Source organism: Sprattus sprattus, assembly GCF_963457725.1.
Source record: "Sprattus sprattus genome assembly, chromosome: 16".
In the NCBI taxonomy this organism is placed as follows: Eukaryota; Metazoa; Chordata; class Actinopteri; order Clupeiformes; family Clupeidae; genus Sprattus; species Sprattus sprattus.
The window spans coordinates 27,757,956-27,775,146 of record NC_137914.1 but is presented as its reverse complement, the minus strand read 5'-3'; the positions used below and the strand labels follow the sequence as shown (position 1 = coordinate 27,775,146).

Below are 17,191 nucleotides of genomic sequence, written 5' to 3'. Positions count from 1 at the left end.
GCAGCAACTTCTAAGGCTAACAAGCCAAACATAAAACCTTTCCCACGGGCAGTTCTCGTGAAATTCCGTTGGCTGGCCGATAGAGACCGAGTGATGAAGGCAGCTCGCAAGAAGAAATCGCTACAGTTCGGGGAGAATCGCTTGGTGTTTTTTCCAGACCTTTCCGCGGAGATCCAGCAACAGAGGAGAATGTTCGATGGCGTGAAAGCCCGACTGCATAATCTGGATATTGAGTTTGGATTACAGTTTCCAGCAAAGATGAGAATCTACCACAAGGGTAAACTGCTTACGTTTCCTACTCCTTCAGATGTAGAGGCCTTCATCCAAAAGATCGAGACAGAAAGGTCTCAGACTGAACGGAACAATGATGTGAGTGAGTCTAGCTAGATTTCGCTAGCACGCCTGGATCCAAAATAATGAACGGTTTAGACTAAGCTTTATTTGATAAGAATATTGTTTCACATTGGCTGTATTATAGCTGACTCTCGGTTTAATTGTATTAATACGTTTTGTTTTATTTTACATAATGCCATGGGTCAGTAATTACACAAGAGGGCATACTTATTTTTATTAAGTTATTTTTATACTTAATTATTTCTGCCGGACGTGGGTTCCACCCAAATTTGTTTAATGTTTTGTATCTGCTCCTTATTTAAAGGTGCATTACGGATTAATAGCTATTCGCTAAAGGTATGCTAGCAGCTAAAACTAACGAAATCTCTTGAAATGTGCTGACTTTGACATTATGACAAACTAATTACTCAACGACTATCCTTACACAGTCAAACATCAATCATGTGCAACACAAGACTAAGCAAGACGGCAAATAAGCTACTTACTAGATCGGCAGAAGGTAATCAAAGTCAGGTCGGCGGGCATCGGCAGGCAAAACTACAGAAGGCAGTTATATGCCTATCGACCCTGCTATGCCATTGGCACGGACGCAATTCTCCATATTAAAAGTCATTGTAGCGCCCCAATTTTTTTTAAGCTGTTATTTTAAGGTTAAACTGCTTATCCTAACCCTAATCCTGAAGCATAATTGTTGCATATTGTGCCTTTAAGTACAAAACCTCTTCGTTATGAAATAAAGAGAAAACCTGGTAGAGTGTATTTACATACTGCACAAACATATATTAGCCATATCTGCATTTCCTAGGGGTAAACCATGATTCAGCAAGTACAACATTCTGTCCCCAAAAGCTTTTAATGTGGAATGATGAAGATGAAGAAAAATTTAATACATTTCTAATCTCGATAACCATAAAAGGGAAAATCATAAAAAGGTTTAACAAATGGTTTATCCTACTCTAAATTCCTGTATATGAGCTCAATCTGAGTTGAGGCATAAACAGACACCTTGCAGCACCCAATGAGACATGTGTTTGGTGGTGAAAAGATCAGCCTCAAACACCAAGCCGACTCCCATCGCATTTCTTCGCATCGAAGTTGTATAGACTGGTGTACGCAGTGTGTTCTATTCAATAAAAAGCCAAACACAAACACAGAAACATACACACAATGTAGACAATTATTTCTCAAATAAAAACATTAAGATTGTATAGCCATTAGGGATGGGCATTTTGGCAAATTTTGGTTAACGTTGAAACCCTGGTGGTTAAGCATGGTTAATTGTTTATGATGTCACATTTTTAATAATACAATAATGCATTTAAATTAAAGCAAAAGTGTGTGGACAATAGAGGTGGGAATCTCTTGGCACCTCACGATTTGATTCGATTCCGATTAAGAGGTCAACGATTCGATTTGAAATCGATTATAAATCGATTATGATATATATTTATTTATTTTTTAACACATCCATTTTTTGTTGAAATGCAAGAAATGCATCGATTATTGCATTGCTCATAGAAAGTCAAAATTGTGACAAGAAAAAGCTTTTTCTCTAATAAAGAAAATAGAGAAGGTAATTAATCTGTTTATTTTTCTTTAATTATCAAACACAAAGTAGGAAGTGATTTCAGACTCTGAGTTGCAAACTCAAATGATTTAATAGTCGAAATGCATCGATAATAGTTTTATCGGTTTTCAAATTGATAATCGATAATCAATCAATAGTTGCATTTCAACATAAAATGGATGTGTAAAAAAACGATTATCGATTACTCAGAGTCTTTGCTACACTTCCTACTTTTTGTTTGATAATTAAAGAAAATCAACAGATGAATTACTTTCTCTATTTTTTATTAGAGAAAAAGCTTTTTCTTGTCACAATTTTGACTTTCTATGAACAATCCAATAATCGATGCAGCTTGCATTTCAACATAAAATGGATGTGTAAAAAAAAAAATAAAAAAAAAATTACAAAATCGATTATGAACTTTTCTGAATCGAGAGAGAATCGTTTTAGAGAGAATCGCGAAAAGTCGAATAATCATTTTTTTTCCCCCACCCCTAGTGGACACCCACAGATCAAATTTCAACTGATAGCCTAAGTGAAATACCACCTAAAGAAAAAAAATGTTGGCGAAGTATTTATCAAACAAGAACCTCGTTGCGTAATCAGCTCCTTACTCCACCCTCTAACATTTCTGATTGTCGTATATAAAAAAAAAAATGAATTGTGTCAAATTCCTCGCACGCACGTCGTTTTTGCTTAGCAGCTGATATGTCATGCTAAAACACATTTTGTTTCGGTACAAATGGAACAGACCTGGTTTAGACCTGCTTTTATAAGGCGGAGAATTTACACGCTCTCGTAAGGCAGTTTTAGTTAATACCAAGGAATACATAATAAGGAGCACTTTACAAATCTCCTCCCATCTCTTTGGGGCGATCACCTACTTTCCCTTATACCCTACCAGCAGCAGGCAATCTGCCTTTTTTACTCAAGTGCGCCACCTTTGTTAAAACGGTTCCATGTCTTTCCCCATATTTTGCGCAGAAATTACGCCTGAAATGGGCGCAATTCTGTTAGTAAATTAGGCCCTTAGTGTGGCCTACATACAGCTATTTCATAATGTCTTTACTTGTCGGCTGCCTTATAGCTTAATATCCTTGTTGAATTCTCAAGAATATTTAGTGTTTGTACTGCATTCTTTGACCAAAGGATCACGTCATAGTACAGTGCCTATTTCTATGTAAATAAAAAAATAAGAAATTACATCTACATACAAAACACGGTTGTCAGTGGTGTTTGGTCCGCCATTTTTGTTTACGATTTACTGTGACTGAGTGTTTCAGACAGAGGATGAAAAGAGATGTAAAGTATGAAAAAAATAATTGGGTTTTTGGAACAAAGTATGTAAATCTCTTCTAGTAGACCCAAAACATTGATTTATGATCAGTGAAAATGAGAATAATAGATCCTCTTTAATATTAGTGATTTGAGTTCCAGTTGGATTGAATTAATGCACTTTAGGCTGCTTGAGAGTGGATCTGCACATCACTGATAGACAAACAATACATCTTGTCACGTGATATATTGGTTGTTTAAATACTTTTTTCGATCCCTATTAAACAGTTAGGAATTAATTTACGTTCAAACAGTTAACCATTTTACCGTGCCCATCCCTAATGGCCATATGCAAAAAACAGCTAAGTTGATTGTGTACCTGTAATTTGAGGCGGTGCGATTCTATTGGAATGACTTTGAGGATGGGAAGCTGGACCACAAGCACTTTGGGTTTACTCCTAATCAGACATCCCTTCTCCGTGTCCCAGTCTGCTCCTTCAAGGTATAATCCAGACACAAAGCAACCTGAGAAGAAACCAGAGAACCAAACGTTTGGGTGTATATTTGAACTTCAACTATGTGTATGTGCATGTTTGTCACCCAGCTGTAAAATTTAGAAGACATCCAGTGAAAATATACTGTATGCGAATGTGCAGGTTTATGAGTGCGCATACCCTGTCCTGGTCTCTCATTGACCTCATCTGGGCTGCAGTGCTGAGTGACCTGTGTGTAAAGAGTGGACCGGTCCAGTGGCCAGCCATTCTTCCTGCATGTGGCCTGCACCATTGCTGTCAGGTAGGACTCTGGGATATGTAGTCCTGACAGCCACATTACATTGGGCTCCCCTTCATTCACCTACAAACCAAAAATTACTTCAGTTTCACAAGATGTCCAGCTGAAGTCAAAGCAGAGGAACCGTTTGGACATTGATCATGATCTTCGAGTAGCTCTATCTACCATCATTTCAGACATTGAAATTCTTGTCAGGAGTAAAGGGTATTCAAATGAATTCATTAGAGGCCCTTAAACATACTGTTTAGAAGGCATACACCAAGATACTCAAGATAGAAAATTAGCATTCAACTCATATTCATCAGGATCAATCAGTTGCAATTTTCATACAGTTGCCTTTGCCTAATAATAGTAATGTGCCCAGGATATAGGGATGAAATATGTATATGTTCATATTTTTATGTTAAACAAATACATGGCATTATGTATGATCTTATTTTGGAGAAATAAATCTGAAATTGGGTCGCAACTTAAGTGACCAACTGTGGGTCCAAGGGTTAGTTGAGAGGACCGTGAGGAACAATTTTGACATAAATGTGAAAAATAAAATATGTAATGTGGTTAATTTTTTGTCTAGTCAGACAGGAAAAAGGAGATGCCAAAAAAAAGGCTGACCTAAACTAACAAATTAATAAATAATGAATCAATGGATACCCCAAACTCTGAATGGCTTCTGAAAATTAAACGACCTTAAATTCGCTAAGGAAAAACAATATCAAACAATAACTCAATAACTCTCTCACCCAGGAGGTGTACTGCTCATGCCGTCTCTTGAAGTGAATCATCCAGTTGCCCAGAGACTTGAGAGTATCAGGTGCCAGTTTTCTCCAAATGGCAGGGATCTGTCCATTGAAGAGAGCACGTGCAACCTCATCCAGCTCACCACTCATACCCACCTCACCAGCCAGAGCCTGACAAAGACAGTGAAGATGAACAGTTAACCAACAATGTTTTGATACTCCACATTCCTCTTTTCTGGACAGCAGTGTGATGACTGTATTTATACATTTGAGTCCTTACTTGCATGCAGCAATAACAATCCCTCAGAAAACCCTTATTGCGTATTTGTAGGAATTATACCAGGAAATGGTTAGACATATATGACATATACATTTTATTCACCACTAAGACTTGACTGATTGTGAAGCTACAAAGGTACAGTAAACCTGTTAAATCTTTTTGAATGATTGCAGTAGAAATGACTGAATGTGTAACAAATTGAATAATGTAATACATTATCTAATACAGACAGCCAAATCCCTTCAAGTGACTAAAATAGTTTGCTGTGGCTCCATGGGCAATTACTTTAAAAGTACACAGATGAGAAACGTGCCAAGAAGAGGGGTAAAGCCTTATGTCCTGTTCTTAGCCAAGAATGAATACCAGATAAGAAAACTTTCATGAATGCCAGAATTGCCCCGGGCACTTTCGTGAAGTTAAAAAGAAAAGATGTCACATAGTTCTTTAAGGATTTTACAGAGGCTGGTAAAACAAATAATATGTCTATTTATTATACATTATACCAGAAAGGCATGGTTAAAATACTGAGGGGCAGCCAGTAATAAATTACACCAGGGGCGCACCAGGGGGCGAATGAAAAAGTTTGGGGCTCCAAATTAAATTGTGCTGTGGGAGAGGGGCCAAAATGGCTCTTTCAAAACAAATGGTTGCCGACCCCTTGTATAGGTGTATTGGGATAGTATACTGTAGGTTACTATATATGTGTGTATTATAGTTTAGCAGATTATAGTGTATATTTATTTTTTATATTTATTATATGTTTATCATATGTGTTATTTATGTTCAGAGTACTTATATTCTAGGTTATGTTATTTTATGTTATGTTATGTTATGGTATGGTAGGTTGTTGTGCTGTGTCTCAAGAATTTCAGTGCCCAGTCTGAATCTGTGTTGTTCTGTGCATCTGACAATAAAATACTTGAACTTGAACACTTACGTATAAGCATGTAGCAGGTAAAGCAACATTATGTAGCAATTCGCTTTTTTTGATGTTCGTTTTCATGGTAACTCATTTTGGTATCATCTTCAAATGTATTTTTTATATTATACGGTCATGTTAACGACAGATGAACATGCCTGTCATTCCCACTCGACATTCAAGCTATGTGGTTCTCCAAGATGGCACACCCCACGAAAGTGTAAGAAAAGCTTTCACAACACTCTAACTACATCTCCAAGTCTATGTACAGTTAAATCACAGGGCTGTTGTGCACATCATTGATATTATCTCAAAACTATCCAATATCCAAGGCAATGATAATTTCAAGAACAGTTCATACAGTAGGTCAATATCCATTGTTGGTTAACTTACCCTTTGCAGCTCAGCCAGTGAGCGCCACATGCGGGCGATGAGCTTGTTAAAGCGCTCCAGCTCCTGCAGGAGCACCACCGTAGTAGGAGACACCTCCAGGCCAAACTTTTTGCGTATCACATCCATGTCGAACAATGGAGGCAGCTTGTTTTGAATGTCCCGTGCCACCTGGCTAATGTACTCATCACGACTAATGCCTCCACCAGAATCACCTTCATACAGAGCAGAAAGAGGAGTCAATGTGGGGTTCACTTGACATGCTCCTGATAGACAGCAGATTTAGGAGAACAACAATCCCCAGAACTTCCCTCCAACCAAACACAACTATATAGAAGTTAGGTCACACATCAGTATTCAAGCGACCCTTTGAACTCCAACTTTTTTTTGGAAACTTTAAAATGCCACATTTTCTGTGGAAACATATATTCTTATCCATTATTTAAGTTGCAAAATGTATAGAACTATAGTTACACTCTAAAAAGGATTTAAAATAATGATTGCCACTTATTCTTTGGATTTCTACAATAGTTTTTTTTATCAAAATAATTCCCCATTTGCAGCACTTAAACACTTATACCACTAATATATAACACATATTTTCAAGAGGGATATAAAAGCCATATAATGTGAAGTGCAAACATGTTACAAAGCCCACACACACATGTACTACAGAGCCACAGCTAAATATCACAGAGAATAATAGGCAAGATTAAAGAGGTATGTCTTAAGATCTTGCTTAAAGGTTTCCAAAGTTTCAGCCATTCTTAGGTCCTCTGGCAGAGTATTCCAAAGGCTGTTTTTATCTATGCATGCATGTAGTTACCATAAAACCTTTTACGAGGTTTGTTGTTTCTTTGTTGCTTTTCACAATGACGCTGTTATACTTCTCAAAGCATTTCTTTAACCATTACCACAGCTTTACTGTATTAGAACTGGCTAAAAAGTTATTAAGAAAGAAATAAAACACACTATAGAGCACTCTTATTTACTATTGCTTAATAGCTGCATTCACAGCTATTTTGTTATTTGTCATAATAGTCTCTCTCAAATGATCTATTGAAAAAATATACAGCATAGCTCTGTCCAGCTTTATATGGACATACAGCATATTCAATGCTTTGGAGCTCCTTATAAACACTTTGTTATACATCAAATGTACCAGTTTGGGGCTGCAGTTCTATCAGGTGAGTCCACATATCTCGTGCAGCCTGGGAATAGTACCCAATCTCTGCATTAGAATGGAGTCCAAACACTTCAGGAGTGTTTGCCAATGGTAGAATCTCAATCTCTCCTGAAAAGGAAACATTACAATGAGCATTACTAAACAATTTTTAAATGTATGGGGGGAAAAAAATCGATTATTCGATTTTTATCGATTCTCTCTAAAACGATTCTCTCTCGATTCAGAAAAGTTCATTATCCATTTTGTAATTTGATTTTTTTTTTTTTTTTTTTTACACATCCATTTTATGTTGAAATGCAAGCTGCATCGATTATTGGATTGTTCATAGAAAGTCAAAATTGTGACAAAGAAAAGCTTAGAGAAGGTAATTCATTTGTTGATTTTCTTTAATTATCAAACACAAAGTAGGAAGTGTAGCAAACTCGAATGTTTTAAAAATTGAAATGGATTGATAATCGTTTTATCGGTTTAGAATTGATAATCGATCATCGTTTTTTTTACACATCCATGTTATGTTGAAATGCAATTATCGATTATCAATTCGAATCCGATAAAACGATCATCGATGCATTTCGACTATTAAATAATTTGAGTTTGCAACTCAAAAAATCACTTCCTACTTTGTGTTTGATAAAGAAAATCAACAGATGAATTACCTTCTCTATTTGCTTTATTAGAGAAAAAGCTTTTTCTTGTCACAATTTTGACTTTCTATGAGCAATGCAATAATCGATGCAGCTTGCATTTCAACATAAAATGGATGTGTTTAAAAAAATAAAATAATAATAATAATTTTCAATTACAAAATCGATTTAAAATCGAATCGTTGACCTCTGAATCGGAATCGAATCGTGAGGTGCCAAGAGATTCCCACCCCTATCACACACTGTGAAAAACTGTTAATGCAAAACACAAAAATATATTGAACACATAGAATGGCTTACTGTATTCTTCTAAGATTTGTTCTACATACCAACATAGTTCTCTTTTGGTCCATCTTCAGGTATCTTATAGTCCACGTTCTTATTGTGGAAGAAATGGAAGGGCTGAAACTTGTCAAAGATGAAATCTCCCAGATATTCATCCATGTAGACTGAAAGAATCCTGCGGTCAAAGCTGTCAATACACCTGCCTCCATACATGACCTAAAGGAGCAGCACATACATCAAACATTTGAAATTAGTTTGAAAGTTCCAGTTTATTTATCCTGAATCGCACTCAACTCAGAGGGCAAGGCTGCCATAAACTGACCTCTCCTATAAGATATTTAAGGCTTCCCCATGGAATCCTGGTGTCTCCTTGGATATGGGCTTTTGTCAAGTATGTATTAAGGATCTCCATGCACACCTAAGGAGAAACGGAATATGAATATGAGTATGAATGAGGTTGAGGTTACTATGACTTGTCACATGTGTGATCAAAACGGAAATCCCTCACCAGGAAGTCAGACTCATTGAAGTCATAGGGCACGTTCCAGCCAATCTTTCCATACTTGCGGCGTTCCTGCACAACAGCATGGAAAAAGGACAGCACATACACCAGGCTCCGGAATGCTGGATGTTCACATCTTTGCAGAGTGTCATGAGAGATCTTAAAGAAGGTGGCACGCATGTTCAGCTTCAGACCATTTGGTGGCTCGGTCACAACCTTCAGACATGAAAATACAACCACACTTTGATTACAACCACTACAGAAATACTGGCTTGCTACTAACTTCCTGTTAAACCATGGATCAAAAATATATTTCCAACCATTAAACTGTTTACTGCCAGCTTGGCCAGGATCAAAAGTATCTCAGAACAGAGAAATATACATGTATGCACATTGGTCACAGCACCAGAATATACATTCTGAGTTTTAGAAAGGAACTGGGGAACACAACCCCTGTGATGGGGTTACAGTTGTTACACTGTTGAGATGGTGAGATGTTTGAACCACTGGCCAACTAGCCATGGGGGCCTCCCAAAGAGGAGGTACTAGATGGCACAAGAGGTACTAGATGGCACAAGAGGTACTAGATGGCACAAGAGGTACTAGATGGCGCAAGTGGTACTAGATGGCGCAAGTGTATAATAATTTGGTGTACAGACCAATAAGCCATTCTTAATTCAGCAGATTCAGTTCTAATCTTGCCTGCCTGCTGTGTATTGTAGACCTGTTTTGGGTTAATTTGATATTCCTAGGTAAAGAATACTGTGCGGTGCCATTTAAAATAATGATTATGGTTATGAAGAGCAATAATATGGCTATGGCTATGATGGATAGTACTAGTTTCCTGGAGGTGCATATTAGTCTAGCAACACCATAGTGTCTGCTTTACAAAGGTGCAGTTTAGCTTCATTAGCCGACTGTGTGTTGTAGAAAACATAGATATGTGGCACACTCAGTTTTTCTGAGGCACCCCCACAGTTTTTTATTCTTGATACGCTTGAAGTTTGAACAAAGAATGTGCAGAAACAGAAAACAAGAAAAATGAAATAGAATAACTATACAAAGGGAGGGGAACCAATAATCCGTAAAGCTATGTTTATGTTATTCAAAAGGCAATGCTTGCTTTTACAAGACAAAAAGCCTATATCTCTCTCTGACAGTATGTTTGGACCAAGACATTCATTTGAGGCTCCACAGACATTCCCAGTCTGTGACTGAGTGAGGGCACTAAGCAGTGTGCATTCAACACATCACAGAGACTGAGGGAAATTATCAGTCTCTGGAAGTCCAGTTCTTTGCTCCAACCTCACAAAGAGCCTTATTAATAAAGCAAAACCCTGAATTATGGAACATAGGTGTACACCCCTCTGGAGTCTTTCCTGTGTTATAATTTACTAAAACAATAGGCCACATATAAGAATGCATACAATAATAAAAGGGAAATCACACCACAGATGCCTGGCTCCTATAAATATACACATGTAATGTTTGCCTTCATTGGCCTTGGACCCTAATAATGATACAATAATGAGGTCCAGGTTACTACAAGCACTATTTTGATCTCTATTGGCCTAAAGGAGATGTGGAAGGCTGTAATGAGATCATACAATAGTTTACATGTTTCTATACAAGCATAGTTTTAACCTTAAGGGACTTCTGCAAAATCCCAATGGGGAAATCCTTGATTGGGTCAGTGGTAAGCCAGAGGCGAAAATCAGGATGGGGTTTAGTGATCCTCTCCAGAGATTTCTCCAGATCCTTAAGCCACTTCACCATCAGGTGGCAATTCTGGAGCATAAGCCACTGGCCACGTGATACAGCTGTCTCCAGCAACTGCAGCGCCATCTAGAGGGCAGACAAAACATTGGAAGTAAACATACATACGAGCAGCTGCTCTGTAAACTGTGAATAACTTATAGTAATTTATAGGTATACAGTACCTTCTCTTGGCCCTGTCCCATGGCAAGGAACTTGAGCCTACTCCCCCCAAAACCTGATCGCTCTGCCAGCTTCATCAGATCACTGGCTGGCTCAGACCCTGGGCTGAGAATAAACACTATGGGCGAGTTTGGAGAGCTCTGTTCATATATAGCCTCAAAACTGATTACAGGGGGCTGCACATACCTGGTTGGAAAGACAGAGAGAAATATTTATGGTGTGAATATCTGTATCTTTGCGTGCATGCATGCACTATGTGTATTATCTGATTATTTGCTTGATTTTTGACAGTTTTGTGTATGTTTACTTTTCTCCCATAGCAACAGTGACATAGTCACTAACTGCACGGTAGACACGGTCTATACGAAAGCAGCGTAGAAGAAGCAGCTTCTGGAAGGGTGCCAGGGTATCCTTGTAACTCATTGGGTAGGGGGCCTGCTCCAGGATATCCAAATCACACCACTGTGGCAAAAGAAAAGCAAGAAGCTAAGGCATGAGAGACAATTTCAGAAGATGCGGTAAAAGTCCACTATGTAACCTTGATACCAATAAATGACCCCTCAAAAGAAGAGAAAACTATGGTTATCAATCCCCTTATTTATCTTGCATCCATGTTGAAAACCAAATTCGGGCTAGGGGGTATGATCCTAAACTGGAAGTTCCCCAACAGTAGGGTGACCAGACGTCCTCTTATACCCGGACATGTCCTCTTTTCGAGACCTAAAAAATGCATATGGCAGGGATTCCAAAAACGTCCGTGATTTTGTCTCGTCGGATATTTGTGTTTCTCTGGGTCTTTCACAAACAACTGTTTACGCGTTTTGGAAAGGGTATCTCCCTTATGTCCCACCTTCTTGTGCGAGCTCTGACTGTAGAGACAACTGTCATTGGTCGACTGCCCTCTCAGTGTTGCCAGATGCACGATAATTATCCTCCAAATACGATTATTATTCCAATCTAGCAACACTGAGCACCTTCCAGCCTACAGTAGTTGCATTGTTGACAAGAGCGCATGACATCTGCATGTCAAGACTTCGTCAAGGGGGAGGGGGCGGGGTCCTCTGCATATGAAATAGATGTTAAAACTTTGTTGCGGGGGAGGGGGCGGGGTCATCTGTATGCCCCGCAGGCCAGATCCAGTATACACTACCCCGCCCCCTCACCCGCGACAAAGTGTCCTCTTTTTCACAAACTCAAATCTGGTCACCCTACCCAACAGTGACAGAGCGCGATTAAACAGGCATCAGTCATCATGGCAGTGCCTGTGTGGACAACAAACCATTGCTCTCTACAAGAACTTACAATGCAAGACGTTGAAAAATGAGTGCAAGATTTCCCGGGCTGAAAGGCTAGTAACTGGATCGAGGAATATGTGCAGGACGTGGAAGAAAAGCCATGATTGGTGACCGCCTTTGCTGGATTCAACATTTGAGAGTTAGCTTGTTGGCTAACTAATAAACTGTAACTGAAAGCTACAATGTTACTGATGCAACAAGCAGGTTGTTTGAGGGCTACAGGTACCTGGATGTTCAGCTCAACAAAAGACTGAACTGGAAATGTAAGACCGAAGCTGTCAACAGTGTAGAATACTTGTTGTGGAAGCTTAGGTCCTTTAATCAGGGATAACATAACTAGGCACAAGAGTTATCAAGCAGTGTACAATCATTGTGGTCAGCAACAGTAATAACAAATCTGATCCAAATCAACATTCCAGGGCAGGGAAACCCATTGCTTTCTGAGCCTTAACCTACAGCCAAAATAACACGCCTTGTAATAATACAACTCATAATGCAACTTGTATTATCCTTTATCTGGGCAAACTTGTCAATAACCTTTCTGTCACCAATCCAGGAATGCATTTGCAATTGAAAGCATAGCAAGCCTAGTAAATGCCTTCATCCTTTTCAACGATTAAAAAGTTTCTGTCTGACTCAGCAGTGGTCAATGGCGTAGTGATCATAATTTGTAGCAGTGACACTAGCAGCGCCATGTTTTTCTCTTGAACCACCCTAGATTGAAGAAGCGTTTTTGGTCCTTTCCAGACTGAATGATGTCTTTGGGTAAACAATGGAAGGTTTGACCTCTATAAGATCTCTTTTCTCTAGAAGATGTACATTTGGAACAGTGTTACATTTGTTGACGAAAAATATGTGTTAACAACCTTTCTCCCATGACTAAGATGAGACTAAGGCCCTTTTTGAAAACTCTTAAAATGCTGTCTTACTACCTTCCCTCTCTTAGGCAAGAGAAGGAATGACTGTTCGAAATACCTTCATTTTAAGGTACCATCGGCACAGCCTTGATGCTGCCTATTACCCATAAAACTGTGCGCCAAGTCCCTCCGGCAACTGCAAATTGTAAACAAAGATGGTGGACCAAACTCTGCTGACAGTCGTGTTTTGTACATTATTTTGCGTTTTCTCACTTAGACTTTTCAAAAGTTACAGAGATATAGACACTGCACTATCCGATAACACCGTTATTGTAACCAGCAATAATGGTTGATGTGATTTGCGAAGCGTCAGTCAGCCAACTTTCTAACATTAGCACGTTAGCCTACCTCAGATAGCCTAATGTTCTTTCAGCATACCAACATCACATGTTATCATACACGCTATCTTAAAAGAATGTCGAAAACAAAGATTTTTTTATACCTTCACACGTAGAAATATCTTGCGCAAGACACCGGCCTTGACAAGACACCAAGGTAGTCAGACAGCTATCTTAATTTTAAGAGACGTGACGAAAACGGATCTTTGAAAATAAAACTATGACTAAATCTATTTTTTCGAGACAAGACGAGACGAAAATGTTGGTGGTTGACTAACTCACAATTATAATTTTTTTCTAAACTTGCATGCACCTAACATCATTGGTTGAATGTGGCCTGGTCCTGTATCCCTCCTCCACCACCTGAGATGCCCAGACATGCAAGTGACCTTAACAATCTTTATATGATGGCTCAAGTTCAAGCACTCGGTACTGGAAGAAAAACAAGAATAGATATCAGGACAGTCTTTAATTATAACTCGACAGAAAATAAAAGACAATGCACCGCAATAATGGGAGAGAAACTTTGTGTCTTCAAAATAGGTGGGAAGAAGAACACAACAAACGTCAAGAGGCACCTGCACCTGCCACGGTAAATTAGCTGGTAACTGTCAATGATAATTAGCTTATGTTAACTAGTTATTAGAATATATAAGCCAACGTTACGTTAACTTCAAAGGGGCAGTTGAGTGTATAGGTTGTGTCAGCTTGGATAGCTAGAGAGGAATTTTTAATTGAAGCCTCCTGTTAGCCTGGGCAAATGATCTCCAAAACTTTTAGCTAGGTAACGTTAGCTAAAGATGAGTTAAACTAGCTGTCGATAGCTAGATAGTAAACTCATTGCAGAATGGACTTTTGGACAGGCCACGCATTACATTAATCAAGATAAAAATAAATGAATATGTGATTGGTTTACATATCATTGTCTATTTGGGGAATTGTTATTATCATTGGCACCACTTTCAACTGTCAAAACTCTCTGTCTAGCTAACTCTGTTGGCTATCAGATTGCACAGCAATTCATATGGAGGATATGTGGTTGATTTAACTCTAAGGCCAGGTCGGCGTAGTAGTTGTATTGTGCTATCACATCATCTTAATCTTCAAAGTATTGCCTTACAATTATTATTTACATTGAATTAATTGGAATCCAGCTGTAGGCATATACTAGGAGATCTGTATCAGAGCCTAATTGTATCCACAATTTAAGTACTGCAAGCTGGACTTTTATGCAGTTGTAGAAACAACACAAGGGGGTCCCTAGGCCTGAGAAGGGAAGGAAAGGAGTTTAATGTAAGATGGACTTAAATGTGTCTTAAACTAGACTAAAATGTAATGAGTTTTCGTTGACGAAAACTAGACTAAACCTAAGAAGGATAAAAATGACTAAATGTGACTAAAACTAATATGCATTTTTGTCTAAAAATCTAAAATAGCTGCCAAAATTAACACTGATTTGGAAACGCAGTAGTGAGGCGCCATTGCTGGTATACAGTGGTCCAAAGTAACTTTCATATCGCTTAGCCTTGTGTTGGTTGAAGATTGGGACATAGGTGAATAATCACTTTTATTTATGGTAAAGTATATGATTTTGTCTGTCACTTAGAATAAAAAGTTTCTGCTAAATAATCATGGCAATGGTTATCACTTTCAATTTCAATCATGACTTCACCATCAATCTGCACACACACACACACACACACACACACACACAGGGCATTACTTACAGCCTTCCACTCAGAGAGATTTTTCTCTATGTCATCCAATAAACTGCCAAACGTGGTATGAAACACCTCAGCCAGTCTCACGAGATCTTCCCAGCCTTGATCAGGCAACCACACACATGGCTTCTTCCGCTTGCTCTTCTCCAGAGAGAGGTTGCCTGAACATGGACCCATGAAGACTTTCTTTTAGCTTCACGTTAAAGCTTGGAATAACATTGGTAATAAAAGATTTGTCATCCTGGTAGCTATTAGGCTAACGTGTTTCCTGATATGACATTGTAATAAGAACACTGACCTTTAAGGAAGAACTCCAATTCCTCTTGTGGAGCCCTATCCTCTGCTTGCTCAATTTTGATGGTCATGTTGAAGGAGAAGAGCAGCTTGTGCTTCTCAAACAGACCTGACAAGTTTATATACATATATAGTTGGACAGTGAGTTAAAAATGTAAGTATGGGAAAGCTTGAGGTATAATTCTTTACCTCATATTCAATAAACTTCCAATGGAGACTCTGGTTTACATGTTTTGAAACCTGAATACACTGTGTGCTTATTGCAGAGCAGGTGATAATTGGGTGTCTACTTCAAATTCATAGAACTACTTCCCCCAACATACATTAACTAGAATTTCCAGAATGTTATTGAGACATTAATGCATTATAATTGCATGGCACAAGTGACACACTGCAACACACACATGGATACATGGAGGCGACACACACCTATAGTTAATGAAAGGCACAGTAAGCACCAAGTCCACTCCGGGACCACTTTTCAATAAGACTCAATTATCAATGGTTTATAAATGGTTTATAAATAGGTTATTAATTAGGTTGTAAACCCCTTGTAGGACATTAATAAGCCCTTATAAATTAGTTATAAACACAGTTTTTTATACGTCGATGCAGGATTTGGGAAGATCTCCATCTTGGCAACCCACTGTCTATCCCTTAACTTGCTCTACTAGCCTATTCCTCACTCCCTTCCATTCTTGTTTCTGTTACTAGAGATTAAACCCCAGGAGCCCCCCCCCCAAAAAAAAATACAATAAGGCTCCATTTTACCAGTTTTAAATGTTTGTAACTGATTACTAGATGATGATGTGTTTCACTCTTTACAATAAGGCTCCGTTTTTCCAGTTATACATTTTACTAACTGATTAATAAAGGGTGATTTGTTGTGTAATGAGTAGTAAGCAGTAACTTGATCTTGGATGGATGGATACTTTATTAATCCAGGATCCTGGATGTTGTGTCTGGATGCTACTGGATGTCCTAACATTTCCCTCTGGATTAATAAAGTAGTAAGTAAAGTATCTCTGGAGATGCAAGTCCCCACCATTGCCGCTTGAGGCTATGTTTTTGTACTCTGCAGCACAACAATAATGGAATAGTTACCCCCAGTTACCCCCAACCCCGACTTACCTGTACAGCCATAATTGTAGACGTTGTATGTAAGGGTATCCATGATGTTCTTCAACCTCTTGGGCAATACTGAATCAGGCAATGACTTGCGTAGTGAAAAATCAAACACTTCCAAGTAAGAGGCAAGTGAGTACTGGTACATGCTGTTAACCAAAGCCATCTCAGCCAACACAAAGAAAAGAATTGCACCACGTTTGGCTGCTGGCCGGTATCCATCCCGAAACTTGTCAATATCAATAGATGTCTTCTCTGCCAACCTCAACTTCTCAAACACCTAAAGTTGTTTGGAAACATAAAAGAGTTATCTGACTACACATTCAGCTTAAGACCAACAACGACAAATTATTACTAAATGAGTCATTCCATGCATTGCTTGACCCTCTCAAATGTTCCTTATTCGCGGTTTTTATGTGCCCGGACACCTCAAAGGAAGGTCTGCAAAATTAGACCTCCAAATGTCAAGTTTTTCTATGAGAATTGTAACATTTTAATCCTTGTAGTACTCCCTTTTTTCACTTTTCTGAAATCAAGGGAAAGGTGTACTCTAATGCATGCAACAGTAAAATAGGAGGCATTTTTAAAAGGACAGGTTGAGTTAGCTAGCCTGGATACCAGCCCGAACC

At 38.6% G+C, this 17,191-nt stretch overlaps 1 protein-coding gene across 1 annotated transcript in view; it reads right to left on the bottom strand.

Annotated features, from left to right (window-relative positions):
• Positions 1 to 1,330: 1,330 nt before the first annotated feature.
• The window catches only part of dnah10 (dynein axonemal heavy chain 10), a gene marked incomplete at both ends in the record, with an annotated part of 129,980 nt that continues 114,119 nt past the window's right edge, over positions 1,331 to 17,191 (bottom strand). Inside the window, 15 exons of the mRNA XM_080853872.1 lie at positions 1,331 to 1,477; positions 3,576 to 3,721; positions 3,871 to 4,051; positions 4,732 to 4,899; positions 6,321 to 6,532; positions 7,480 to 7,611; positions 8,477 to 8,648; positions 8,755 to 8,850; positions 8,941 to 9,150; positions 10,579 to 10,779; positions 10,875 to 11,058; positions 11,180 to 11,334; positions 15,150 to 15,304; positions 15,442 to 15,546; positions 16,569 to 16,842. Of these exons, the coding sequence (XP_080709998.1) occupies positions 1,331 to 1,477; positions 3,576 to 3,721; positions 3,871 to 4,051; positions 4,732 to 4,899; positions 6,321 to 6,532; positions 7,480 to 7,611; positions 8,477 to 8,648; positions 8,755 to 8,850; positions 8,941 to 9,150; positions 10,579 to 10,779; positions 10,875 to 11,058; positions 11,180 to 11,334; positions 15,150 to 15,304; positions 15,442 to 15,546; positions 16,569 to 16,842 (2,538 nt within the window). The remainder of the gene's footprint in view (positions 1,478 to 3,575; positions 3,722 to 3,870; positions 4,052 to 4,731; positions 4,900 to 6,320; positions 6,533 to 7,479; positions 7,612 to 8,476; positions 8,649 to 8,754; positions 8,851 to 8,940; positions 9,151 to 10,578; positions 10,780 to 10,874; positions 11,059 to 11,179; positions 11,335 to 15,149; positions 15,305 to 15,441; positions 15,547 to 16,568; positions 16,843 to 17,191) is intronic.